This window comes from Salvelinus alpinus, chromosome 21 (genome assembly GCF_045679555.1).
Source record: "Salvelinus alpinus chromosome 21, SLU_Salpinus.1, whole genome shotgun sequence".
Lineage (NCBI taxonomy): Eukaryota > Metazoa > Chordata > Actinopteri > Salmoniformes > Salmonidae > Salvelinus > Salvelinus alpinus.
The window spans coordinates 19,543,394-19,566,789 of NC_092106.1; the positions used below are offsets into that span (position 1 = coordinate 19,543,394).

The following is a 23,396-nucleotide window of genomic DNA, read 5'->3' on the forward strand; positions in this document are numbered from 1 at the left end:
TCCCACTGCCCCTGTTTCAATACAGGTGCATGATAATGGTCCATTCTAAATCAAAACAAATGTCACACATACCTTATTTAGTGTATGTAAAGACCAGAGTAAATCAAGAAAAGTCACTTGTCAATAATGGCCAGCGTAAGAAACAATGCCTTTTTTTTGTGACTTTTCTAATCATAGTCGCACACCTCATGTAGACTAGCCCATAGGCCTATATTTTTTAAATAGGTTTGTATCACAACTAAAGTGGCTAAATAACTTCTTAAAATTAAGCACATTAATCCATTGGCATATATAAGCGGTGTGTGAGTTTGGGGAAGATCATTTTCACCATAAAAATGCACCTTTATAATAAAAGCATTAGATGCATAATTGCATTTGTGATCACTTTTTATAATGGTGTTCTCTGATAATGGAACATTTGCGCTTATAGCCTACTACCATGTGTGCATTGTTGCGCTTATAATGTGAAGAAATAGCATAATAGTTCTTCAAATATGTACCTCGGAATTGGATAAGGACCCGCGCAGTTGCACCCTGATGTCTTTTTTTTTTTAGGGTGCATTACGGCCACAAAGGGGATGCCGCCGTGAAATTCGAAGCATTATCAGGTGCCACTAGCGGTTCTGGGAGGGGCCCCCTTGTGGCCCCCCTAAATGTGGAGTATGAAATAATTTTTACATAACTCATTTTTGCTATCGTTCTTTTTTTTACATCCGTTATTAGACATTGGCAACGATGATGATTATGAACATGGTCTTTTGCCTGCTAATGCCTGCAATGCAGTGAAGAAAACTATATGACAACAATAACGTCTAATGTAACTGGCCCCAGCTTGGCCCCCCCAGTTGAAATGGTCTAGAACCGCCACTGTGACAGGTGCTTGTCAAATTGTGAATGAGAGACTATTTGAGTGTGTACAGCCTTTCAAGTGACTTTTTCAAATCATCATTCGAGTCTCATCATGCAGTCTTACAATGTATTAGAAATCTAAACATATAGCCCAACGTTTGTAGAACAACTAAAGTTACGTTAGTAAGTCTAAATTAAGCATACAGGAGTACCTATTTCTTTGTTAACCGCTCAACACAGAATAGCCGCACGTGCGCACTCCCTCAAATCGTTTGGAGAAAATATGTATATTTTATTCAGCTTTGTTCTATTGTATTCTTCATACTACAAAATAATATAAAATAATGCCACAGAATTGTGCGCAAATCTTGTCTGCTAAATGAACTAGTGTAGCCCACAGCCATTTGGCATAGCCACATCAGGACAACTCAGAGTACGCTATTCTTTTCTTCTGAAATGACTACATTTTCGTCATATCATGCTTCTTTAGACCTGTCTAGAATAAATAATGGATTTATTGTGAAGGTGTAGGCTATACTACATGGATTTATTAGACAAGGCTTGTGTGGAAGCCAGAAGATGCTAAAGGTGTTTATGTTAATTAACGGTCAATTACCGTAAGACCGACAGTTATTTGCTTGACAATCACCTGCTGACGAAATGACGTGACCGCCACAGCCCTAGGATGACTTGCTCATATTTTCCTGATGAATGTGAAATTCAGCAAAAACCTGGCCTCTTGTCCCACATATGTGATTGTCGTTCTGCAGCACAACCCGGCAAGCCCACATGACAAACACACACACACACATCCCCTCCCAAGCTCTGCAGTTGTTCCCACTGCAGTTGAGGCTGGAGAGTGAGAGAGAGAGAGATGAAGGAAGAGAAAGAAAGAGGGAGGATAGGGCGAGAGAGGGAGAAAGAGAGAAAGAAGGAGGAGATGGAGAGCTGTGAGTCTCTAAAAAAGTGCTCTCCCTCCCTCCAGCCTGCTGCTGTCATTAATAATGAGGAGTGTGGTCGCAGGGATGGGATTAGCCTGGAGGAGAGGAGATCTACTGTACTGTAGGGAGGGCCTGCCAGGACAGTGTGTGTGCGTGCGTGCATGGGTGCATCAGGGTTGGGCTCAATTCATATTGAAGGCAGTCAATTCGAGAAGTAAACTAAAATTACTTTTAAATAATCTAAAAAAAGGCATTTATTTTCAATGACTTCTCAATAAACTGAAAAGTAGAAGCTATTTTTATTCAAATCACTTCCTGAATTGAATGCCTTCAATTCGAATTGAGCCCAACCCTGGTGTGTGTGTGTGTATGCCAGTGTGTATTCAGATAACTCTAAAATGTTTCCTTTCCTCCCCTCCCTCCTTGAAGTAATCCCTGATCTAACATGATCTGATAGGCGAGATTGAGAGTTCCACTACGACCTAATTTCTACCAATCTAGTCACATAAGATCAGTTACCACTTTAAGGGAGGAAGGACAGTAGGATACATTTCTACAGTATTGGAATGGAGCCCAAGGGCAGGGCAGGGGTAGGAAACCCTGGTGTGTAAGAGTTCACTGAAACACCTGACTCAACAACTTCACACCTTCATCAGTTGTATGTTACGTCCCTGAAAATATCACTGATCTTAACCACATTCTATTGGTCAGTACACAGTTGAAGTCGGAAGTTTACATACGCCTTAGCGAAATACATTTAAACTCAGTCTTTCACAATTCCTGACATTTAATCTGAGTAAAAATTCCCTGTCTTAGGTCAGTTAGGATCATCACTTTATTTTAAGAATGTGAAATGTCAAAATAATAGTAGAGAGAGTGACTTATTTCAGCTTTCATTTCTTTCATCACATTCCCATTGGGTCAGAAGTTTAAATACACCCAACTAGTATTTGGCAACATTGCCTTTAAATTGTTTAACTTGGGTCAAACGTTTCGGGTAGCCTTCCACAAGCTTCCCACAATAAGTTGGGTGAATTTTGTCCCATTCCTGACAGAGCTGGTGTATCTGAGTCAGGTTTGTAGGCCTCCTTGCTCGCACACGCTTCTTCAGTTCTGCCCACAAACTTTCTATAGGATTGAGGTCAGGGCTTTGTGTTGGTCACTCCAATACCTTGAGTTTGTTGCCTCAATTTTGGAAGTATGCATTTGCGACCAAGCTTTAACTACCTGACTGATGTCTTGAGATGTTGCTTCAATATATCCACATAATTTTCCTCCCTCATGATGTCATCCATTTTGTAAAGTGCACCAGTCCCTCCTGCAGCAAAGCACCCCACAACATGATGCTGCCACCCCCGTGATTCACGGTTGGGATGGTGTTCTTCGGCTTGCAAGCCTCCCCCTTTTTCCTCCAAACATAACGATGGTCATTATGGCCAAACAGTTCTATTTTTGTTTCATCAGACCGGAGGACATTTCTCCAAAAAGTACAATCTTTGTGCAGTTGCAAACCGTAGTCTGGCTTTTTTATGGCGGTTTTGGAGCAGTGGCTTCTTCCTTGCTGAGCGGCCTTTCAGGTTTCAGGCCTTTCAGGTCGATATAGGACTCGTTTTACTGTGGATATAGATACTTTTGTACCCGTTTCCTCCAGCATCTTCACAAGGTCCTTTGCTGTTATTCTGGGATTGATTTGCACTTCTCGCACCAAAGTATGTTCATCTCTAGGAGACAGAACACATCTCCTTCCTGTGCGGTATGACGGCTGCGTGGTCCCATGGTGTTCGTGGTCAGGCTTCGGAGACGGGCACATCGCGCTCCACTCCCTAGCATACTACTCGCCAATGTCCAGTCTCTTGACAATAAGGTTGACGAAATCCGAGCACGGGTAGCATTCCAGAGAGACATCAGGGATTGCAACGTGCTCTGCTTCACGGAAACATGGCTAACTCAAGAGACGCTAACGGAGTCGGTGCAGCCAGCTGGTTTCTTCATGCATCGCGCCGACAGAAACAAACATCTTTCCGGTAAGAAGAGGGGCGGGGGGGTATGCCTTATGATTAACGAGACGTGGTGTGATCATCATAACAACACACAGGAACTCAAGTCATTCTGTTCACCTGATCTAGAACTCCTCACAATCAAATGTCGACCGCATTATCTACCAAGGGAATTCTCTTCAATCATAATCACAGCCGTATATATTCCCCCCCAAGCAGACACATCGATGGCCCTGAACGAACTTTATCTGACTCTTTGTAAACTGGAAACCACACACCCTGAGGCTGCATTCATCGTAGCTGGGGATTTTAACAAGGCTAATCTAAAAACAAAACTCCCTAAATTCTATCAGCATATCGATTGTGCTACCAGGGCTGGAAAAACCCTAGATCATTGTTATACTAATTTCCGCGACGCATATAAGGCCCTCCCCCGCCCCCCTTTCGGAAAAGCTGACCACGACTCCATTTTGTTGATTCCAGCCTACAAACAGAAACTCAAACAACAAGCTCCCGCGCTCAGGTCTGTTCAACGCTGGTCCGACCAATCTGAATCCACGCTTCAAGACTGCTTCGATCACGCGGATTGGAATATGTTCCGCATTGCGTCCAACAACAATATTGACGAATATGCTGATTCGGTGAGCGAGTTCATTAGGAAGTGCATTGACGATGTCGTACCCACAGCAACGATTAAAACATTCCCAAACCAGAAACCGTGGATTGACGGCAGCATTCGCGTGAAACTGAAAGCGCGAACCACTGCTTTTAACCAGGGCAAGGTGACCGGAAGTATGACCGAATACAAACAGTGTAGCTATTCTCTCCGCAAGGCAATCAAACAGGCTAAGTCCCAGTACAGAGACAAAATCGAGTCGCAATTCAACAGCTCAGACACAAGAGGTATGTGGCAGGGTCTACAGTCAATCACGGATTACAAAAAGAAAACCAGCCCCGTCGCGGACCAGGATGTCTTGCTCCCAGACAGGCTAAACAACTTTTTTGCCCGCTTTGAGGACAATACAGTGCCACTGACACGGCCCCCTACCAAAACCTGCGGGCTCTCCTTCACTGCAGCCGAGGTGAGTAAAACATTTAAACGTGTTAACCCTCGCAAGGCTGCAGGCCCAGACGGCATTCCCAGCCGCGTCCTCAGAGCATGCGCAGACCAGCTGGCTGGTGTGTTTACGGACATATTCAATCAATCCTTATCCCAGTCTGCTGTTCCCACATGCTTCAAGAGGACCACCATTGTTCCTGTTCCCAAGAAAGCTAAGGTAACTGAGCTAAACGACTACCGCCCCGTAGCACTCACTTCCGTCATCATGAAGTGCTTTGAGAGACTAGTCAAGGACCATATCACCTCCACCCTACCGGACACCCTAGACCCACTCCAATTTGCTTACCGACCCAATAGGTCCACAGACGACGCAATCGCAACCACACTGCACACTGCCCTAACCCATCTGGACAAGAGGAATACCCATGTGAGAATGCTGTTCATCGATTACAGCTCAGCATTTAACACCATAGTACCCTCCAAACTCGTCATCAAGCTCGAGACCCTGGGTCTCGACCCCGCCCTGTGCAACTGGGTCCTGGACTTCCTGACGGGCCGCCCCCAGGTGGTGAGGGTAGGTAACAACATCTCCACCCCGCTGATCCTCAACACTGGGGCCCCACAAGGGTGCGTTCTGAGCCCTCTCCTGTACTCCCTGTTCACCCACGACTGCGTGGCCATGCACGCCTCCAACTCAATCATCAAGTTTGCGGATGACACTACAGTGGTAGGCTTGATTACCAACAACGACGAGACGGCCTACAGGGAGGAGGTGAGGGCCCTCGGAGTGTGGTGTCAGGAAAATAACCTCACACTCAACGTCAACAAAACAAAGGAGATGATTGTGGACTTCAGGAAACAGCAGAGGGAGCACCCCCCTATCCACATCGACGGGTCAGTAGTGGAGAAGGTGGAAAGTTTTAAGTTCCTCGGTGTACACATCACGGACAAACTGAATTGGTCCACCCACACAGACAGCGTTGTGAAGAAGGCGCAGCAGCGCCTCTTCAACCTCAGGAGGCTGAAGAAATTCGGCTTGTCACCAAAAGCACTCACAAACTTCTACAGATGCACAATCGAGAGCATCCTGTCGGGCTGTATCACCGCCTGGTACGGCAACTGCTCCGCCCACAACCGTAAGGCTCTCCAGAGGGTAGTGAGGTCTGCAGAACGCATCACCGGGGGCAAACTACCTGCCCTCCAGGACACCTACACCACCCGATGTCACAGGAAGGCCATAAAGATCATCAAGGACAACAACCACCCAAGCCACTGCCTGTTCACCCCGCTATCATCCAGAAGGCGAGGTCAGTACAGGTGCATCAAAGCAGGGACCGAGAGACTGAAAAACAGCTTCTATCTCAAGGCCATCAGACTGTTAAACAGCCACCACTAACATTTAGCGGCCGCTGCCAACATACTGACTCAACTCCAGCCACTTTAAAAATGGGAATTGATGGAAATTATGTAAAAATGTACCACTAGCCACTTTAAACAATGCCACTTAATATAATGTTTACATACCCTACATTACCCATCTCATATGTATATACTGTACTCTATATCATCTACTGCATCTTGCCATCTTTATGTAATACATGTACCACTAGCCACTTTAAACTATGCCACTTTATGTTTACATACCCTACAGTACTCATCTCATATGTATATACCGTACTCTATACCATCTACTGCATCTTGCCATGCCGTTCTGTACCACCACTCATTCATATATCTTTATGTACATATTCTTTATCCCTTTACACTTGTGTGTGTGTATAAGGTAGTAGTTGTGGAATTGTTAGGTTAGATTACTTGTTGGTTATTACTGCATTGTCGGAACTAGAAGCACAAGCATTTCGCTACACTCGCATTAACATCTGCTAACCATGTGTATGTGACTAATAAAATTTGATTTGATTTGATTTGATTTGATTTGATTTATACTTGCGTACTATTGTTTATACAGATGAACGTTTGGAAATTGCTCCCAAGGATGAACCAGACATGTAGAGGTCTACCATTTGTTTCTGAAGTCTTGGCTGATTTCTTTTGATGTCAAGCAAAGAGGCACTGAGTTTGAAGGTAGGCCTTGAAATACATCCACAGGTACACCTCCAATTGACTCAAATGATGTCAATTAGCCTATCAGAAGCTTCTAAAGCCATGACATCGTTTTCTGGAATTTTCCAAGCTGTTTAAAGGCACAGTCAACTTAGTATATGTAAACTTCTGACCCACTGGAATTGTGATACAGTGAATTATAAGTGAAATAATCTGTCTGTAAACAATTGTTGGAAAAATTACTTGTCATGCACAAAGTAGATGTCCTAACCGACTTGACAAAACTATAGTGGTTGAAAAATGAGTTTTAATGACTCCAACCTAAGTGTATGTAAACTTCCGACTTCAACTATATACTGTATTCTATTCTACTGTATTTTAATCTAAAAATGTTAAAATGTCTAAAAACAATTGGTTTGATTTTTGCAATTAATTTACCATTCACATAATTGTTGTGATTGGTACCTGAACTTATAGGACGCCATGTTAAGAGATCACTGATCGGACCAAGTAAGATTGGTGAAAACAATGTTTCTACCCTTCTGTTTCCAAGGGACAGATTAAGCCTACTGTAGTTCAGGACTAAAAAGCAAGCTCAATGGAAAATTGCCATGTAAAATGTCCAGGTTAAATGTTGTTGATAAATTGTAATTGAAAATGCCCAGGTTAAATGTTAAATGTTGATCAAAAATGTAGTACGATGTAATAGTGTGTAGTACTCTTTCAGTAGGCCTACTTCGCAATGGCTAAATTTCCGCTACAATGCTGGAGCATGTTATGAGTCTATCTATACAAAATGATCTAATACCTTAGTCCTGTAACTGCTATCAAGCTTTGCCTAAGCACTGAATACCCATTTTCCTGTATCTGCACTGTCATTGGTCTACATTCAGTATCACACCCCATCTGTAAACATCAGGTGTCCTTTCCAAGCTTTCAGAGGGAACGCTGACTTCAAATCTACCCAACGTAGCAGCTGCACAAGATTACTAATTAGCCATTTAGAAACACACAAACACACACGACTCCCCCTTCCGACACCTAAACAGAAAGAGAAAAAGATCCATTGGGCTGAAGACTGAAGCGCATACTTCACCAGTGAACGTGCCGAGCGTGCAGTAGCAGTTTGGGCCTAGCAGTCAGTCCCATTACCTGGAGAGACCTGCACGGCCAATAAAAGCATATAGCCCTGCCTCTCCACTCCACATAATTGACTCCACGTCTTCTGTGTCTGCCAGCCGCAACCTCAATACCAATGGCCATCTGTACAGCTGTCATACATCTGTTAAGCCTACCTTGCTTTCTACCTACAGATCAGCATGAGTTGCCCATTGGTGGTCATACAAGATGCAGAGCATTTGGAAAGTATTCAGACCCTTTTTGCACATTTTGTTACGTTACAGCCTTATTCTAAAATGAATTAAATAAAAATTGTTCTCATCAATCTACACACAATACCCCATAATGACAAAGTGAAAACAGGCTTTTAGAAATGTTTGCAAATGTATTACAAATAAAAAACTGAAATACCTTATTTACTTAAGTATTCAGACCCTTTCCAATGAGACTTGAAATTGAGCTCAGGTGCATCCTGTTTCCATTGATCATCCTTGAGATGTTTCTACAAGTTGATTTGAAGTCCACCTGTGGTAAATTCAATTGATTGGACATGATTGGGAAAGGCACGCACCTGTCTATATAAGGTTCCACAGTTGACAGTGCATGTCAGAGCAAAAACCAAGCCATGAGCTCGAAGGAATTGTCCATAGAGCTCCGAGACAGTATAGTGTCAAGGCACAGATCTGAGGAAGGGCACCAAACAATGTCTGCAGCATTGAAGGTCCCCAAGAACACAGTAGCCCCCATCATTATTAAATGGAAGAAGTTTGGAACCACCAAGACTCTTCCTAGAGCTGTCCGCCTGGCCAAACTGAGCAATCGGGGTAGAAGGGCCTTGGTCAGGGAAACTGAGCTCCAGAGTTCCTCTGTGGAGATGGGAGAACCTTCCAGAAGGACAACGATCTCTGCAGCACTCCAACAATCAGGCCTTTATGGTAGTGGCCAGACGGATACTACTCCTCAGTAAAAGACACATGTCAGCCCGCTTGGAGTTTGCCAAAAGGCACCTAAAGACTCTCAGACCATGAGAAACAAGATACTTTGGTCTGATGAAACAAAGATTGAACTTTTTGTCCTGAATGCCAAGAGTGTGCAAAGCTGTCATCAAAGGCAAAGGGTGGCTATTTGAAGAATCTCAAATATAAAATATATTTTCTTTTATAACCACTTTTTTGGTTACTACATGATTCCATATGTGTTATTTCATAGTTTTGATATCTTCACTATTAATCTACAATGTAGAAAATAGTAAAAAGAAAGAAAAACCCTTGATTGAGTAGGTGTTCTAACATTTTTGACCGGTAGTGTATAAAAATCTATTACCATTTTTTTGGATGCCTTAGGTGGTTGAGCAAAATACTGTATTATTAACCGATTGTTTGGTATTCAGTGTTATGGAATGAATGTATCCACATTCTGTAGGTACAGAATGTAGACAAAAGTCATTTTTCCTCTTTGATTCAATTCTGTTCAGTTTCAGTGTTGGAAAATCCATTTTAGCCAATCTGTAGGCTGTCTGAATAGTCGTTCCACGTCCACCCCTGTAGCAGGCAGGTAATAGTGTGATTCCTTCCTGATGCTATCCCTGTATCCCCCTTCCTTGTGTGTGTGTGTGTGTGTGTGTGTGTGTGTGTGTGTACGTGTGTGGGTTGGTGGGGGTGTCTTTCTCCCCTCAGGACTGAGAGGATGTTTATCAGAGCTGCGTAGCTGGCTAACTGCTGAAATTTGCCCTTTGCAGAAAGGCTCAATTGACTTCTCTCGCCTGCTATTGAGTTAGTGGCCATCTCTGGTTTCTGCCCCTTCCCTCTCTTCTCTTCCCTCTCTTTCTCTCCCTCCCTCAGTGAGGTGAATGGTGAATGAGGCGAAGAGATACCAGCGCAGGTGGAACCTGAGGCTCCATGGAATTCCAGAGCAGGCGGGTGAGGACATCAAATGCAGAGTTGTTGACATCTGTGGAGCTGTCATTCCCGATTCAAAAGCCAAACTTCAGGAAAATGTAGACATCGTTCATCGTTTGGGAAGACTCAAGGATCAAGACAAGAGACCGAGGACAACCATCATCCGGTTCACCAACAGATCTACACGGGATCTTCTCTGGAGGCGAGCGAAGAATTGTGAATTCCTCATCAAGCTAAAATTGAGGTTCACTGAGGATCTGACCTCAGCAGACAAAGTGACGAGAGAAACTGTGGCCGATGGTGGCTGCAGCTTGAAAGGCAGGGAAAACGGCATTTTTTTATCGGTGCAAGAGTTATCATCGATGGAAAAGAAATGCGGCCAAATCAGAACATTTGAGAGAGAGCCAGAGTCTAACTCGGACAGAACTGGCAGGCCAAAATACTGATTGCCAGGTGAAAAGCTGCCTTTTATTATAAAAAATGTACACAAACACTTGAATGATAAAAGGCTGACCTGAGAACTGGTAAACTAAACACTAACTATAGGTGAATAACTTCTTATTGTAAAGTCTACACAATGTCTCCCCCTTGTGGGAGTAAGAATACTTTCGTATCTTTATAACCAATATTTTTAGTTTTTTTTGTTGGAGGGGTTAATAATGGGATGGAATTCCTTTTGAGTTACATATCCTTAGCAAAAGCTTATATTAGCATAACAAGGTTGTTGGTTGAAGTTAATGTCTTTATCTCTTTGTTCAATTAATGTCAGGGGTATTCGTAATTTACTCAAACATAACACGGAACCCAAACTGGCTGCGTGTGCGCTATTGTGCATAAATGTACTTTGTCCCCCTACACCAAACACGATCACAACACGCATGTTAAAATATCAAAACAAACTTTGAACCAATGACATTCATTTGGGGACAGGTCGAAAGCATTAAACATGTATGGCAATTTAGCTAGTTAGCTTACACTTGCTAGCTAATTTGTCCTATTTAGCTAGCTTGCTGTTGCTAGCTAATTTGTCCTGGGATATAAACATTGAGTTGTTATTTTACCTGAAATGCACAAGGTTCTCTACTCCGACAATTAATCCACACATAAAACGGCCAACCGAATCGTTTCTAGTCATCTCTCCTCCTTCCAGGCTTTTTCATATTTTTTCATATTTGAACTTATATGGTCCGGGGGTGTTATTTTACCTGAAATGCACAAGGTCCTCTACTCCGACAATTAATCCACACATAAAACGGCCAACCGAATCGTTTCTAGTCATCTCTCCTCCTTCCAGGCTTTTTCATCTTTGAACTTATATGTCCGGGGGTATCATCGGATGGGGCCACAGTGTCTCCTTACCCCTCCTGTCTCAGCCTCCAGTATTTATGCTGCAGTAGTTTGTGTCGGGGGGCTAGGGTCAGTTGGTTATATCTGGAGTACTTCTCCTGTCTTATCCAGTGTCCAGTGTGAATTTAAGTATGCTCTCTCTAATTCTCTCCTTCTCTCTTTCTTTCTCTCTCTCGGAGGACCTGAGCCCTAGGACCATACGTCAGGACTACCGGGCATGATGACTCCTTGCTGTCCCCAGTCCACCTGGCCTTGCTGCTGTTCCAGTTTCAACTGTTCTGCCTGCGGTTATGGAACCCCTACCTGTCCCAGACCTGCTGTTTTCAACTCTTAATGATCGGCTATGAAAAGCCAACTGACATTTATTCCTGATTATTATTTGACCATGCTTGTCATTTATGAACATTTTGAACATCTTGGCCATGTTCTGTTATAATCTCCACCCGGCACAGCCAGAAGAGGACTGGCCACCCCTCATAGCCTGGTTCCTCTCTAGGTTTCTTCCTAGGTTTTGGCCTTTCTAGGGAGTTTTTCCTAGCCACCGTGCTTCTACACCTGCATTGCTTGCTGTTTGGGGTTTTAGGCTGGGTTTCTGTACAGCACTTCGAGATATTAGCTGATGTATGAAGGGCTATATAAAATAAACTTGATGAACTTGATGATGGTGATTGGCGTCTACACTTTCATAGTATTACCATGACAACCGACAAAACATTTCATCTTTCAATCACCCACGTGGGTATAACCAATGAGGAGATGGCACGTGGGTACCTGCTTCTATAAACCAATGAGGAGATGGGAGAGGCAGGACCTGCAGCGCGATCTGCATCAGAAATAGGAATTACTTCTATTTTAGCCCTTGGCAACGCAGACGCTCGTTGGCGCGCGCAAGCAGTGTGGGTGCAATAATTGAATAACATAGATTTCTAAATGTATTTTGCGACGCTGGCACACGCGACGTGTCCTGTCTGGTCAGTATGTAAGGCTATTTACCTGTATTGCAAACGGTTTAATATAGACTTTTACTTTCTACAAGAGACACATGCTTGTTCTTCCGATCTATCTTTTTGGAAAAATCAATGGGGTAATGATATCTGGTTATCATATGGCATCAACCACTCTGCAGGTGTTGCAGTTTTAAGATGTGCATTTAAAGGAAAGGTCATCAGTAGTAAGACTCACCACTCTGGACGTTGGTTAATTTTAACAGTGAATATCAACAGTGAAATGTTTTTATTAGGGAATATTTATGTATCCAACAACAAACAAAACAACAGGATATTATTTCAATAAAAATTATCTTAGGTGGAGATTTTAATTCTGTATCTAATGTGATGATTGACAGATATCCCCCTCCTAACAGATCCAGCATAGTTAATCCTGAGTTTAATAATCTATGTCTTGGTCTTGGATTGGTCTAAATATCCTGATAAAAAGGACTAAACTTGGAGTAACAAGGACAGGTCCAGGCAGTCAAGAATTGACTTCTGGTTGATTTCTAATTCATTAGATAATTCTGTAGTCAAGGTATCAATTGAACCATCAATTCTTACTGATCATAAAGTTATATTCTTATCTTTAAATATTAATGGATGTCACGATCGTTTGTAGAAACGGACCAAGGCGCAGCGAATGTTGAGTTCCACATAATTATTTAATAGTGAAACTTAACAAAAACAATAAACGAACCGTGACTACAGAGGTGCTACATACACTAACTCAAAACACAAAATTCAATATCCCACAAAACACAGGTGGAAAAAAGGCTACCTAAATATGATCTCCAATTAGAGACAACGATTACCAGCTGCCTCTAATTGGGAACCATATCATACACACCAACATAGAAATATGAAAACTAGAACGCCACATAGAAATAATAAACTAGAACACCACATAGAAATAATAGACTAGAACACCCCAGTCACGCCCTGACCTACTATACCATAGAGAAACAATGGCTCTCTTTGGTCAGGGCGTGACAATGGATCTGAAGAGAAACCAAATCTGAGTTATTGGAAACTCAATAGTAGACTGTTGGAAGATGATAATTTCAAGATGGATGTCAAAGATATTATACAAGACAATTGGAGGAAAGCCCAACTATTTAAGTCTTATGGGAAATATTGGGAATTAATGAAGTATGAAATAAGACAAACAGGCATGAAGAGAGGTAAAGAAATGGCTGAACTTAAAAGATTGAGGGAAGATAAACTTGTTGAGGAAATACTTTCTCTAATCTCTATGGAGGACCTTGATGAAGAAGGAAAGGGTCAGTTATTTTCTTTACAACTAGAAATGGACTGAATGTATGAAGAGAGAGCAAAAGGGGCATTTGTAAGATCAAGAATGAGATGGTTGGAGGAAGGTGAAAAAAATACAAAATACTTTCACAATTTAGAAATAAAAAATTCTGAATTTACATCTATTCATAAGCTTAATATAGATGGCAAAGAAAATGAAAACCCCAAAGATATTCCAAATATGTTTCAGAATTCTATGGTAACCTTTATACCAGTAATGCCTGTCCTACTAGTGACATATCAGCCTTTCTAGACTCTGTCAAAGACTATGCAAAATTCATAGATGAAGACTTCTAAAAGTCTTGTGATTTAAATTATTTATATAAATGAAATAAAAAAATGTATCAGCAAGTTAAAAGAGAACAAATCTCCAGTGAATGATGGCATTATTAGTGAATTCTATAAATATTTTCAGGACGATATTATTGAATTTATATTTAATGTTTTTAGGCAATTGATTTAGGGGTCCTGCCTGTTTCTATGACACAAGGCCTCATTTCTGTAATACCCAAACCAAACAAAGATTCTATGATGTTAGAAAATTGAAGACCAATCACATTAATGAACAATGATGGAAAGCTGCTTGCATCCATCTTTGCAGAAAGACTTAAAAAAAGGTATTGACCAAATCATTGATGATACCCAGTCTGGTTTTATGAAGGGCAGACATATATGTAATAATATTCGACTAGTATTGGACTTGATAGACTACAATGAGCACACTATGGAAGATAGCTTTATTTTATTTGTAGACTTTTACAAGGCATTTGATACAGTTGAACATTATTTTATTTTTGACACTCTTCGATTTTTGGGTTTTGGTCAATATTTTCAAAGTGTAATTAAGGCACTTTACAATAATAGTAACAGCTCTGTTAAATTATCCCACAGAGATTTGACATTAGATGTGGAATTAAACAAGGATACCCAATTTCTCCTTTCTTATTTTTATTGGTCACACAAGTTATGGCACTTCATATAAATAAGGATAGTTTTAGGGGTATTCAGACACAAGACAAAGATATAAAATGTTCACAATTGGCTGATGACACCACTGTTTTTTTTAAAGATCATAATGAAGTCAGGAAAGCTGTTGAGTGTATTAATGCCTTCACACATGTATCTGGTTAATCTCTGAATATTAGGAAATGTGAATTATTTGCGTTGAAAAGATGTGACTTAAACTCTGTAAAACATGCGATCACATATCTTGGTATTAAAGTTAGAAAAGATCAGAAAGAAAGGTCCAACTTAAATTGCTCTCCTATTGTACAGAAAATTGGAAAGAGATTTAACTCCTGGTTATTAAGAGATCTTTCTTTATCTGGACGTGTACTTTTTTCAAAATCTGAAGGTCTGTCCAGATTAGTTTATACCTCCCTTGCCTTGGATGTTCCTCTGTCAGTAACTAAAACGGTTGATACTAAATTATTTAACTTCATATGGAGGAATAAACCTCATTATTTAAGAAAAGCGGTAATATGTAGCACCCAAAGTGAGGGAGGGTTGAATGCTCTGGATTTTAAAACCTCTAATATAATATTTAAGATTAAATGGAAACAAAACTATGTAAGAAATAAGGATTGCATTTGGAATATCATACCTAATTTAATATTCCAACAGATTGGTGATCTAGAATTCTTACTCAAATGCAACTTTGATATGGGTAAAATCCCTATTAAGCTTGCAAACTTTCATTAACAAGTACTTCTAACTTGGAACCTCATGTACAAACACAATTTTTCCCCTCATAGGTATACAATCTGGAATAATAAAGACATAAAATACAAAAAGTCTTTATTTTTCCAGAACTGGTTCGACAACAACATTATCTGGGTTAAACAATTATTGAATAGTGATGGACAACTATATGATTATCCAGAATTTATGAGAACACACAATGTTACATTCACTCCTGAGGAGTATCAAATTGTTGTTAGAGCTGTCCCTAAAGGTGCTATTCTTCTTTTAGGAGAATATAACAGTACTCCAAGTGCAACTGTTGCGGATTTTGTAGCCTCAATACAATTAGAAGGAATTGACATTTTAAACTATAAATGTAATAACATGTATATAAGGAAACTATGTCAATATGTTACTATTCCCTCTGCTAAAATGTACTGGAATGCAGCCCTAGGACAAGTGAACTGGAACAAAGTTTTGTTGTTGTCTGGTAAATATTGTATATCTAATAAGGTGAAAGAATTATCATACAAACTCATTCATAGAATCTACCCTGTAAAGACCTTTATTATACACAGATTTAAAATAGCTATTGATAACAAATGTGTATTTTGTGGTTGTGACCCAGAAACTCTTGACCATTTATTTTGGGATTGTTCTTATGTCAGAAGATTTTGGAGTGAGTTATAAGATTTTATTTGAAAAGAAACGACTATTAATGTTAATCTGAGAGACTCTGATGTTATGTTTTATTTTGATACAAATGATATGGACCCTGATTTAACTTTCATTGTTCATTTGTTTGTCCTTCATGGAAGATTCTTTATCCATAAAATGAAGTGGGCAGAGAACAAATCCCTTTTCACATTATTTAAAATATCATTTAAATATTATTTTGAAATGATCAGTAAATGTAAAAACAAAAAAGCAAAAGGCACCGTAAAAGTATTTAACAAATTGAATATGAATCTTGATATGTAATACCCCTGTCAGTTAGGTTTATGCACTCTTGTTTGTATATTTCTGTTTTTTGTATTTGTTGTGTTCATAATATTTTTTTTTTTAAACATTTAAATAAATAAAAATGTAGGCCAGTCACAACTTAAGTCAGACACTTAAATCAAATAACAGCAGCGTAATGAGATCTATAAAAACACTTGTAACATCTCAGTAGTTTCAACACAACCCTCTCCAAAACTTCTCTAGTTACTACACTCAGAAAAAATGGTGCTACGTAGAACCATATATGGTTATTCTGTTTGTCCCTATAGCAGGCTAACCCTTTTTTGTGCTAGGTAGAACCCTTTGCAGAGGGTTCTTCCTAGAACTATCAATGTAGGGTGATTTGTAAATGATTCTACCTAGTAAATGATTCTACCTAGATCCATCTATGAAGGGTTCTACCAATAACCTTTTCATCATCTAGGTTTTTCCATGAACCCTCTATGAAAGGTTCTACCAAGAACACTCTATGAAAGATTCTACCAAGAACCCTTTTATCTTTGAAGGGTTCTTCCTAGAACACTCTATGAACGGTTACACCAGCTTTATTAGCCTTTAAAACTCTTTATGACAATACATAGCATATTTCATATGGCCTTTTTTTTAAGGGCTTAGTTTACTCTAAGTCAGTGGTGTTAAGAAACTCCTGGTTTGCAGGGCCTGCAAGTCACATTATGCTGGCTTGCAACGTGATGTTCAATTCCTATTGGAATCCAGCCAGAGTTAAGATATCCAACAATTTGAACTTTTAATCAGCCGCAACCTGCATTCAGAATGACTGCCAAGGTAGGGAAGATAGACTGAGAAGACTACCTAAGTCCTCTAAACTGGAGCAACCATCTCCGCAACGGGTGCAATAAATCCAACTACTAACAGATTGGATTAGTTTAGAAACATGCATGTTATTTATCTTTGTGTGGCATAAGATTAATCAACCAATCAATATAAACACACAGATATTGAAACAAACAATTTAGAAAATCAGCCTGCAATAGAGCATGCTGGGAAATATGATGTTGACGGCTGTGGTTTTGCGTGTTTTACTCTACACAGTAAAAAAAGACACAATCACACTCAACTCTGGTTATTAGAACCAACACTGGGGCCATTTTACAGCAACACTGATTGATACGTTAATTTAACTGCTGAATCAACACTAGAAATGTTATACTGAAAAAATCAACAGGAGATAAAATTGGCCAATTTGCTATTTTTTATTTATTTAGCAGATTACTTATACTCCTGATGTTACTAATGCTCAGGCACAATTTATTTTTAATAAGAAGAAAAAAACACAATGAAAAAGCTTATTCAGATTCAGAAGGGTTCTGTGTGGAATCCTTATTGCTTTCCAAAAAATAATCAAAGAACCCTTTCTTCCAAAAATGGTTCTTAGGATAAAAAATGTTTTAGGGATACCTTTACCCTTTACTTCGAACCCCAGGAAGAGTAGCTGCTGCTTCTGCAAAAGCTAATGGGGATCCACATTTTTAAAAGTATGAACCCTCGTCTTCCAAAAAGCGTTCTCCAAATGTAAATGGTTCCTGGTAGAACCCTATCCGTCCACAAATAAACTTTTTGGAACCCTTTTTCCTAAGAGTGTACATGACCATCCATAAGTCTCTACAACATCAATGCCTCTAGAGAAACAGCACCTACAGCCTTTGATTTTGTTCATCATTGTGTTTGAGTGGCAACAGCAAACCTAAAATCCCTTAAAGCCGGGGAGAAGTGGAGGCTGCAGAGCACTGAGCTGTGGCCTTACTGCAGTGAGGAGAGAGATAGAGAGGACAACAGGGCTAGACATGAACCAGAAGCCTGGTGGTAAGACTATGGTTGCTCCCCAAATGACAACCTATTCCCTACATAGTGCACTACTTTTGACCAGAGCCCTATGGGCCTTATATAAGGAATAGGGTGTCATTTGGGACTCAACCTACGGGGCCAAACACACTGGGGAGACTGCTACTGACTGACTAGCTGTCTGGAAAACAGTGGAGGCTGCTGAGGGGGAACGGAGCATGTGGCATGGCATCAAACACCTGGTAACCATGTGTTTGATACCATTCCACTGATTCTGCTCCAGTCATTACCACGAGCCCATTCTCCGCAATTAAGGTGCCACCAACCTCCTGTGCTGGAAAACCAGTTAGATGCTAGATGCTTCGACTGCACTACATTCAACTCAGTACAGGATGACAATACATATCTGACTACAAGCAGCTGTCTCCCCAGGGAGGTAGGACCGGCATTGAGAGGGAGATAGACATGAACACACCATCACACACGCCCACTATACATGATGTACAGGCTTTGTTCTTCAAAATATGTTTTATATAGCATACATGGAGATACACACATGCACTAACATTCAAATGTAGACATTCACATAAAGCACCACCAACATGTACCACTGATAAGAAACAGCTACTGTAAGGATATGAGCACATACACATTGCTGTAACCCTTATTCAGTGAGCTGTAGGAACCACATTGTACATCTTCCCATTACAGGCCAATTCTCTCGGTCCAGCAGATGTCAGATGACCATGGCTGGATATAAAGATGTCACTGATAGGCTCTGCATTTATCCAACCTATCCAACCATCACAAGTGGAAACATTTGGAAATAGGACGGTGTCTTTCTCCTGAGTTGAGAAAGAAAGAAACGTATCCTTTGTAGTTTCTACGGTAGCCTATGTTGCCACGCCCAAAAGCTGTAACATCTTGCCTGAATCTCTGATGTTGTAATTATTACAATGCTGTAAGCCTCATCTTGATTCAACAACTCATTTCCATTCTCTTTTTTTGGGGTAAGATATCCACTACCGTTCAAAAGTTTGGGGTCACTTAGAAATGTCCTTGTTTTTTAAAGAAAAGCACATTTTTTGTCCATTTAAACAACATCAAATTGATCATAAATACAGTGTAGACATTGTTAATGTTGTAAATGACTATTGTAGCTGGAAACGGCAGATTTTTTATGGAATATCTACATAGGTGAAAACTATTGTCCTGATTAGAGAAGCAATAAAACTGGCCTTCTTTAGACTAGTTGAGTATCTGGAGCATCAGCATGTGTGGGTTCGATTACAGGCTCAAAATGGCTAGAAATAAAGAGTTTCTTCTGAAACTCGTCAGTCTATTCTTGTTCTGAGAAATGAAGGCTATTCCATGCGAGAAATTTCCAAGAAACTGAAGATCTCGTACAACGCTGTGTACTACTCCCTTCACAGAACAGCGCAAACTGGCTCTAACCAGAATAGAGAGAGGAGTGGGAGGCCCCGGTGCACAACTGAGAAAGAGGACAAGTACATTAGAGTGTCTAGTTTGAGAAACAGACACCTCACAAGTCCTCAACTGGCAGCTTCATTAAATAGTACCCGCAAAACACCGGTCTCAACGTCAACAGTGAAGAGGCAATTCCGGGATGCTGGCCTTCTAGGCAGAGTTGCAAAGAAAAAGCCATATCTCAGACTGACCAATAAAAATAAAAGATTAAGATGGGAAAAAGAACACAGACACTGGACAGAGGAACTCTGCCTAGAAGGCCAGCATCCCGAAGCTGCCAGTTGAGGACATTTTTTACAATACAAAACATACACATACACATGACAGCATACAGACTCACACAAACATCAACGACATCACACCTGCCCAGACCCACCTGCTCACACTCCCATCTCCAGCGCCCGCATCACTCTCCGTCACATGGCCTCAAACTGCATCAGTTTGTTTATCTCTGTCGCACACGCACTTTCAACATAATGAAGCATTTGATCTTTCCATTGTGTTAACGATGGAGGATTGATTGATTTCCAGTTTTCAGGTATATGTTTTATCAAGATGATTGATGAGAAAAGTATCTTCCAACCAATCGGGTATCTCGCTGCACCCTCATATGCCATGTCTTGAAATATGCAGACAGATGGATTAAAAGTAAATTTACATTGTAATGCTTCTGACAGCCAACTTTCTTACTCCGCCCATAACTTTTGGACTTTATAGCATTCCCAGAAGGCCTGGATTATTGAATCATTGTTAGTTTTACACTTAAGACATGACTCTGCCGTGCTGTAGAGTTTGTGAATTTTGTGAATTTTGTCTCTTGTATAATAAATTGTATACCTTTGTGTAACCGATGTGAAATAGCTAGCTAGTTAGTGGGGTGCGCGCTAATAGCGTTTCAATCGGTGATGTCACTCGCTCTGAGCCAACAAGTGCTCAGCATATGTGGGAACTCCTGCGAAACTGTTGAAAAAGCATTACTCGTGAAGTTGGTTGAGAGAATGCCAATTGTGCAAAGCTGTCATCAAGACAAAGGGTGGCTACTTTGAAGAATCTCAAATACAAAATATATTTTGATTTGTTTAACACTTTTTTGGTTACTACATGATTCCATGTGTTATTTCATAGTTCTGATGTCTTCACTGTTATTCTACAGTGTAGAAAATAGAAAAACTAAAGAGAAACCCTTGAATGAGTAGGTGTGTCCAAACGTTTGACTGGTACTGTATGTTGCTACAGAATATATTGTAGTTGGATATCAATTGAGGTAAGAATATTGCACTTTTTTCTTTACGACCACTTTTCTGTGAGCTCGTTTTTATATTTTCAATATTTGCAAAGTCAGGGCTTAACCGGCCATTTACGCTGCACAATGAGCATTCGCACACTCACCCTAGCCTCACCCTCATGTGGGTGCTAACAAGCTAGAAAGAAAGCTAGGTAGTGCTACGTATCAACAGCCATTGTCAGACAATCCAGTAGGGGTTGGAAGCTGTGGTGAGCTTCGATTAGTCACTCTGGTCACGATATCTCGCTTTGCTTCCATTGAAAGTAAATGGCTTCTGATGTTTCACCGCAGGATGCAACTTCCTAGTGTAAATAGCCTGCAAATCGCCCCCTTTATGCATAGATTGAAACCAGAAACACTGTTGCTTAAAAACAATATCAATCTGGTCAGCATACTCATTGATAAATCTGCTGCAACAAAGGCTACACTGACCATATGATTGTCTAGCTGGGACATCCTGGCAGGAAGTGCAGCTATGCTGCAGATCTTTTCTGAATGAAGCAGTAGGGAGGGCTGTAATCGAGTGTGCCCCCCCCCCCCTTCCCACAAGGTAGGCTAAAGACAGTTACTGGGAACAGAAATGTGCTTGATATACTGTCCTTTTCCCTTTATCATAAAATAATTTGTTGAATAGTGTTTTAGATGTAGGGCTCTATTCAATCCATATCGCGGAAATTCAGCGTTACAGCAAGATTGACATTTTAAGGCAATGTTCCCGTGTTAGCGGAGACCGCTTTCAAAGTAAACACTGCATATGTTGGCAACATCGGAAATTACCTTTACATTTCTAGCAGGTAATCTGGGCTATAGAGCTACGATGTAGTGGCAAAAGGTCGTAGACCTAAATCTAATGTATTAAGAAATTGCAAATTATGATTCCCTTATCCCCCAATGTTTTCTGTATAAATACAACATGGACAATGATGAACAGGGAATTGACAAGAAACGACAGGTGTTTTTAGACCCCACTTTCCTAGACAGACGATGGATATCCACTTACCATAATTGAATATGCCAAAGCAACAATGCTGACGGGCCAGAAAGGGCAGAAGCAGGACAATATGACCAGTATGAGATAGTCTTTGGGCTTTTGCGCCTCTTGGACCGCGGCGTTCCCGATGGAAGAGGTGCGACTGCGACTCAAACTGACCCGGGACGGGGAGGGGGGGGCAGCGGCCAGGTGCCCCGCAGAGCCCGACCTAAAGGGCACACTGTGACCGTTCTGGTCCGCATCCAGGTTATTTTCGCTCCCCACGTTGATGGTAAAGGAGGAGGACATTTTCATACGGTTGCCGCCAGCAGGCTCCGTGGTTACGAGGCTGAGAAGTTTCTCCGTCTCCTGAGACTCGTTGGCGGGCGCGCCGCCGCTCTTTCCCAGTTTAGATTTCTCGAATTCAGTGTCTGTGTTGATTGCCATTTCTTCAAAATTCCAAATATTTAAATTAGTTTCCAATAGAGGAAAAATAAATGCCTAATCGTGTAAAGTACTAAGACTGGTTAGAGTGGTGCTAAATTCCCATTATTTGACCTGATACATTTGATTTATTTTAATCGTGCCAAGATTAATTCTCCAATTTCTTTCGATGTTACAATAAACTGTAAGACTAAGACTACCCAATTTAACCAATTGCGTGGCAAGATGATATGTATACTAATGCACCATTTAGGTAGGATATGTCATCCACATGCGTTATAAATCAACCCCTTTTAATTAGAGATAAAACATTTTAGTGTTATTTTCCCGTTGGATTTGCGTATCATTCTTCATCTAGAATCAAGAATAATGCCTCCCGTCTCAATTCCGCAGTTCCATTCAATCCACACTCGCTATCAGAAAGCGATCTCTGAAATGTGCACTCCCTCTCTTCATATATAACGCCAGAGCCAAAGAACAAATCATTCAGTGAAGCGCCTGTCGCCTGCCTTTTTAACCCCACCGCAATGCTCTATTATTACCAGCTTTATATATTACGTAAATAAACGTTTTCTTTTTCATTCAAAATAATAAAGATGGACGGAAAACAGATGACTTTCTCTCAAATATACGCCCAGAAACAGAGAAAGTGAGTTTGTGTCCTGTGTGTTGTTCCGCAACGGGCCGTGTGTCAAGGCTGTTTCTCACGCTGCAGCGACAGAGCCACTGGGTTGAACTTGTAGCAGAGCAGTGTGGCGCCCCCCCCTCTCCTCCCCCTTCTTTCTCTCCTTCGGTGTTTCCCAACATCAGCACCACTATGGAAGCGCGCCAGGGGCAGTAGAGATAGGGCGTAATCTCTCTGGCGCTTTGATCCCCGCGTGGGACGTATCAACACTTCTTCTAGTATAGGCTAATATAGGCCACTTTTACTATTCTAATTTGTCGAAATAGCATTGATGATCTTAAATTTGATTGTGTAGATTTACTCAATGTCCCGAGGTCACGCGTGGTTGAGCATGTGTACACGGTGTGGTAGAAATGTTAACTGTCTTCCACTAGGCTCCCTTTATCAGGAACCTGATATAGCCTACTGGTCAATTGATACCAAATCAATAACCTACCACGGGGGTTGGTTTAATATGT

At 41.0% G+C, this 23,396-nt stretch overlaps 1 protein-coding gene across 1 annotated transcript in view; it reads right to left on the bottom strand.

Moving 5' to 3' along the window:
• Positions 1 to 22,980, bottom strand: part of LOC139547976 (trafficking regulator of GLUT4 1-like) — a 31,660-nt gene extending 8,680 nt beyond the window's left edge. The window contains exon 1 of the mRNA XM_071357231.1: positions 21,840 to 22,980. Within this exon, the coding sequence (XP_071213332.1) occupies positions 21,840 to 22,256 (417 nt within the window). The 5' untranslated portion in view covers positions 22,257 to 22,980. The remainder of the gene's footprint in view (positions 1 to 21,839) is intronic.
• Positions 22,981 to 23,396: the final 416 nt, after the last annotated feature.